General features: G+C 39.4%; 1 protein-coding gene across 1 annotated transcript in view; it reads left to right on the top strand.

Annotated features, from left to right (window-relative positions):
• Positions 1 to 1,657: 1,657 nt before the first annotated feature.
• The window catches only part of LOC117304724, a 75,703-nt gene continuing 70,849 nt past the window's right edge, over positions 1,658 to 6,511 (top strand). The window contains exons 1-4 of the mRNA XM_033789327.1: positions 1,658 to 1,875; positions 2,933 to 3,076; positions 4,270 to 4,363; positions 5,041 to 5,182. Of these exons, the coding sequence (XP_033645218.1) occupies positions 3,011 to 3,076; positions 4,270 to 4,363; positions 5,041 to 5,182 (302 nt within the window). The 5' untranslated portion in view covers positions 1,658 to 1,875; positions 2,933 to 3,010. The remainder of the gene's footprint in view (positions 1,876 to 2,932; positions 3,077 to 4,269; positions 4,364 to 5,040; positions 5,183 to 6,511) is intronic.

Raw genomic sequence — 6,511 nt, 5'->3', positions numbered from 1 at the left:
GTTTTACGTGGGACATTTTGTTTCGTCCATTATTTTAGTTTAACGTAGTTTATGACCATGAATATTAGAAATATTGTTGGAAATGTAATACTAGTTAACAAAACATATACAAGTAAAATCCTTTCAACAAAAGAAATCCTACTTTCGGGATGTCAACTTCCCGAGATAAATTATCACATGAAGACGACATCCTAATATTAGGATGTCGACTTCACGAGATAAATTATCACAGCAAGACGACATCCTACTTTTGGGATATCGACATTTCGAGATAAATTATCACAGGAAGACGACATTCTTCTTTTAGAATGTCGACTTCCCGAGATAAATTATCACAGGAAGATGACAACTGACGTTTAGGATGTCGACATACCGAGATAAATTATTACAGCAAGACGACATCCTACTTTTAGGATGTCGACATCCCGAGATAAATTATCACAGGAAGACGACATCCTACTTTTAGGATGTCGACATTCCGAGATAAATTATCACAGGAAGACGACATTCTTCTTTAAGAATGTCGACTGTTTGTAGTTATAAGACTCCTAGGGGATAGGAGAAAAATTTGGAAAAACCGTGACCTCAATTTGACCTCTACTTCCGGGTCAACCGGAAGTGGGACCATATCTCAAGAACTACTCAACCGATTTTCAATTTGTTTTCACTTACAGACTCCTTGACATTAATATTGACTGTGAAAACTCGTGACCCCATGTTGGCCTCTACGTCCGGGTGAACCGGAAGTGGGACCATACTCCAAGTACTATACAACCGATTTTCAATCCTGTTTGTTCAGTTTTATCCTCCTAAGGCATTAAAAATAAACTTTGAAAATCCATGACCCCAAGTTGACCTCTACTTCCGGGTCAACCAGAAGTGGCACCATATCTCAAGAACTACACAACCGATGTTACAGACTCCTTGGGCGTTAGAGATTAGCCTTAGGTTACCGTGACCCAATGAAGTGGCACCGTAACTCAAGACACTGTACAGTACTTTTCAAACTTTTATGTTAACACATAATCAAAGCAAAAGAACACGGAACAGCTTTGTGTTTGTTCACAAATACCTAATGTCTAGTTTGATATTTATTTTGGAAGTTCACCATTGATGTGGAGCAAATACCAGTGGACCATTATTTGGTCAATACTATAAACGTACTCGTGTCAAAATTTCCACTGATGTGTCCCACCCGAATTTTTCGTGCATGGAAAAGCGATGTGGACTTTTCGTCATAAACGGGTGAAATTGAGTCACACAGCATGTTCATTGTGCGCTATGTACGTGGAGCAGGTTCAGCAAACTTTCTTTTCAGCCCAGATGACGCACTAGGTGAAATGGGTACCTCGTGGTCATGGTACCCATACTGCACGCATGCATGGGTACCTCTATTCAGCCCCAATCCCACCCCATGGTGTTTTTTTCCCCCAGAGTTTTTCGCTTCGTAAGTAGAGCAAACTCAGTGGCATGTGATCGTTGCGTTATTGTGAGTAGTTTTGAGTTATGTGATGACGTCTTTTAAACGTCACCTAGCTAGTCTTATGAATATTCAACGCAGCTTATTTGAATACGAAGAACACGTATGTCCGTGATACATACATAAATCACGCGTCTCTTATTTTGAAGCTCAGTGTTGGCCATGATTGTCATGTGCCTGGATGTGTTTGGATGAGAAATTGCAAGCTTGAAGTGTTTTTTCCAACCGTTGTAGATGATGCTGAGCAGCGCTCTGCTGCACTAGTACAACCTCATTGGCCTTCGAGAGACTTGGTGGTCGAAACGCAAGGGCATTGTAGGCTTATAGGTTTGGGCAATTATCAGTTGCGCTCTTTTAAAGAAACCTGAGTCTCACTTGATATGCGCAGTTTAAAGGTAATTCTTTGATGATTTTTTGAATTTTAAAATGACTTAATATTTGGGCTCGAAATGGTAAAGCCAGATGTTATTATAATCATTGTTATTTTGCCCCACATTACAAATCAGACAGCTTCCTGACAAGAATAGTTGATGGTTCGTGACGGTCTATTAGTATTAGGGTCAATTCTCACTGATTATATTGTTTTGAAACATTGTGTATATAATTGTGTATATAATGTATATATATATAGCTTTGCCAGACCAAAACAAGGTCCCACCGAACCGGCACCTTCAGGGTTCCGGCTTCAACCACGGCCCATTGCCGCTGAATTAAGTGCTTTTACACGGCGAGTAGTGCTTTAAGGCCACTGTTGGGACACAATTCCGCGGTAAACAGAGCCGATGCATAAATTAATGTTGTTTCTTTTTTTCTTGTCTTGTCTTGTCTGTTGTTCTTCTCTGAGAATAGTGTCGCTCCATAGTTGTAGATGTCATTTTTGGTGGATCTGTTATTTCAATAACATGACTATGTTATGAATGATTTAACAAATTAGTACAACGTTTCATAGTTTATTACTTAGCAAAGGCAATATGCGGACCCCTTAAGTTGAATTCATAAAGACAAATAATGGTTTGTAGTATTAGGATGCAGTTTTTGTTGGTCAGTTTCCATTGTTATTGTTCAGTTTCTCCACCACTAAAACAGTAGCCGGCCGGTATATACCTTTCGCGGCCGGGGAGTGCAAGGCAACCTGTGCCCAAAAATCTGTAAGCATAAAACTTGCTAAGCACCGAAAAATCGTGCTAAACAGAAACTACCAGCCGAAATGTCACAAAGGTTCCGTTTGTTTTGTTCTGCTTAAAAGCTATATGAAATTTGGCCGTGGTTCATAAATGCAACCAGAAACACCGCTATCGCCTTGCCCTGGCCCAAGTGAAAATCACCGCCCATGCAAAGCAGGACACTGTCTCACATTTGCACCACATTCATCGTCCTCGTAAAATGTCTCTCTGCGTGAGTCATTGGACTGTTGTATCTAAAATTGTAATGTACTTTTCATTTCTTTCTCAGGATTGTTAATTGCTACGTTTGTTTCTGCATCTGAGGAGAGACGAGACACAAGGGGTGATAGATAGGTGGTCAGACACCATGGGGGTATTTGGGCAGTTGGGGCTGCTCCTAAAGAAAAACCTCAAGCTACGAATTAGGTCACCGGTAAGTAGGGGCCAATATTGAATAGTGCGATATCCATCCCACCTAGAAGGTTATAATTGTCAGTGATTCAAAGGGAAATCGTTTAGCAAAACACAAATCAAAATGAGTTGGTTAGAAGACACTTCGTTCGTGGTTACGGGGGAAAAAATAGTTTTTCTTTACACGCAAAAATTTGAATTTAATCTGTGAAAAGGCAGAGCAATAAAGCATTGCTTATAAGTTAAGCCAGATCCTACCGTCCTCAAATCAGCTTTGTTATTTTCCCTTTTGCAAATCCATTGGGCTGAAACGTAAAACGAGGACTATTTCCAAGGGCGTTCATTTATGTTAATTTTACACGTAGCAATAGAACAAACAAAGGGTATCGATCCAGTGCAGTTGCAAACAAAACACCAATCATAATCCCATGTCAATCGGGATGCTCGTCAAAATCAGACCCTAAATTATAACACCATCTCATCAAACAAAGAGTGCTACCGTTACTCCTTGTATCTATACCAATCTGGAACTCACTCCCGCCACAAGTTAAATCAGCCCCTGACGCTAATGATTTCAAGTCACTCCTTGTTATAAAATTTGAGTAGGAGCATGCGTGCATGAGGGTCTGCACTTTGATAGCCCAGTGGCGGCGGTTTGTGCAGTAAATACAAGACAAGACAAGACCTACTCATAAAAAAGACCTCTAAGCATTCTGCGAAGTCACTTTGTCAACATGCCCCAATTAGAATTAAATCGTTTTGACAAATTTAACTATGCAAAGATCGCCTTCTGGGGACTTTTGGATAATAATACAATTCCCGTGGTATCCGTTTATGAATGCTGCTATATATAAAGTGCCACCTCTTGCTAAACGTGGATGGATTTAATGTTCTTTGTGAAAATATTATTGTGGCAGTGTTTTAGCAACAATCTGTTTAACTGTTTTCTCAACATGCAGACACTTGTTCTGCTGAAACCTTCACAGTGATTTTTATTATTAATCTGTATTAACAATGTTGCCTGTAAATTAGCATTCCGTTGACATAAACCAAAATGATGGCCCAACCTTTAAATAGAAGCAACACGTCTAACTGCAAACCGGACTTCGGCGTTCCGATCAGGATGCCCTTTTTAAAGATGAATTTATTGAAAATATACAAAACAAATATCAAGAGATGCAAACAACTCTGCTCTGTTTAACTTTCCTTTTTTAGGTCTTGACTTTGACACTGTTGCTGTTACCTGTGGTTATATTCGTTGGCTTTGCCATCATTCGTCTTGAGTTTCCGCCAAGTCAAAAACCATCCTGTAAGTAAATTTGATTAAACACCAAGTTATCTTTTTAAAAACCTTTGGTGAACACTTTTATTATTCCTCCTAAGAATATTTTACAATCTCTCCAGTGCTCGTAGTCAACTAATTTCTTGACGTCAACTTTTGGAGTTGTCATACCAAAGGCCCCCCCCCCCTTTTAAGTAAAATAAAGGTTTCGGACTTGAATCAATCATACTTGTCAGTGACACAGAAATACATTTAAATTTGATATTCAAAATGGCACCACAGTACAATGGAACAAAGAGAAAGCAAATTCATGTGCATGAACGTTATCTCATTATGAAACCGTATACCATATTTTATTGTATTGGTGTTATAGTTTTTCATCGTTTGTTTGAAAGAATTGCTCTATCGTCATTGGCTGTGTAAAGTAAAATCCCTCTGTAGTACCTCTTTTTTATATTCTTTTCATTTTCGTTTTTTAGCAATTAGAATATTTCAGACTGGCCTTGACTATTGCCATTTCCCACGCGTTTTAAACAGCGCTGTTTTTAATTAAACCAGTAGGCCTACGGCTTGCAGTTAATTGGCAATTAAACCCATGTAGAAATGTATTCTCCTCATTGCCATAATTCCGTCGGTCCGGACTAAAACAAATGTTGAAAATGTGTCATAAAAATTAATAACATCTTATTGTGACTTTTATGTAGGTTACTATGACGCCAAAGCAATGCCGAGTCGTGGTATGGTACCCTTCATGCAATCGTTAGCATGTGATTTAGACACATCGTGTAGGGGACGAGGGAACGTAACAAGAAATGGAAACGATCTCCCACCGTATGCAAGATCAAGGTAAGGTACAACATCCTCGTACCCCTCCCTACGGAGTTTATAACAGGTTGAGATCCTGTGTAATTTAATAATGCAGGATTATGATGTCCTGAGATGAAAGACTTAAACACCCTGAAAGTAGAATGTTGTCTTCTAAATCAATATATTTAAATTCGCGATCTCCACGATGGCCTGAAAGTATGTTGTGTTCTGTTTCAATTCGCGACCTCCACGATTCGATGGCCTGAATTATCTTCATAAGATAAGTTGTATTGGGTTCTCGTCGTGTGTGTGTGTGGGGGGGGGGGGGGGGCACGGGGGCATTGCTGCTTTCTTTTCCCCCCTTGTTGAGTGTAGACCTATCTGGATGTTTTTCGTCGGGGCCGGCACCATGGGGGATTCGACACTTGGAGGGAAATGAGGAGGGAAATGAACGAAAACATTGTTTGTTCGAATGTCTCTACGGGAAACGGTAACAATGATGCTCATTATTATTCTCGAGAAATGCTTTGTCAGACTCATTTTTTCATAACCCAGAGATGTTAATGTAGGGTTAATATTGGAAAGTAAACTGCATTGCTTATGGGTTCTGATTGATATTTGGACCGTGTGGTAAAACTTTCCCATGAGAAAGGACTTTTGTAAGAAAGAATTTGCCGGAGGTTATAATACCACGGTCAATAGAAAAGTTTACACAAAGCAATAAATGTTCAGAGACCAATAATGTGCATGAATGTTTGACGAGTAACGCTTAGTGTAAATTTTAAACTGTAGTGTGTATAGATTTAATGACTGGATCTGGTTTTTATTTGTGTACCAGATCAGTGAACTATTATGAGAAATGGCAATTATTTTTGACGGAATTGTTTTCGGTTTTGTGCTATAAAGTATTCGTTGTTAGACCTACCTACGTCCACAATCGACACACCGTCCTAAAAAATAGGGAAGTTGTTTTTGTGTAGATCTACATGAGTCTTTAACAAATTGACATGCTTCGATGATTACTTTAAAAACAATCTAGGTCATCAATATTGTTATAATTTCGCAACCATCTTTTGTGAGAAGGACGATGTTTTGTGCTACAGAAAAACATCAAAATCGTCGGCCTTCGTAATGTTTGTACAAAAAACATTACCCTCATTTAAAACATCAACCTCTAAACGATTTTTAACCTAACTTTATCATACTGGATTATTCGGCACGTGAGTATTTTTCATGGAAGTTGCCTGAACATCTGACGTCGCACCTCAAGGCTCGTGAACGCCAGGATAGACACTTGGCTGTGTCTGAAACGGCGATTTCAGCTACAGAGCTATCGGCTGGCCTGCCAGTGTTGAAGAATAGGCAGAC

This window comes from Asterias rubens, chromosome 21 (assembly GCF_902459465.1).
Source record: "Asterias rubens chromosome 21, eAstRub1.3, whole genome shotgun sequence".
NCBI lineage: Eukaryota > Metazoa > Echinodermata > Asteroidea > Forcipulatida > Asteriidae > Asterias > Asterias rubens.
This window is presented reverse-complemented; position numbering and strand designations above follow the sequence as displayed.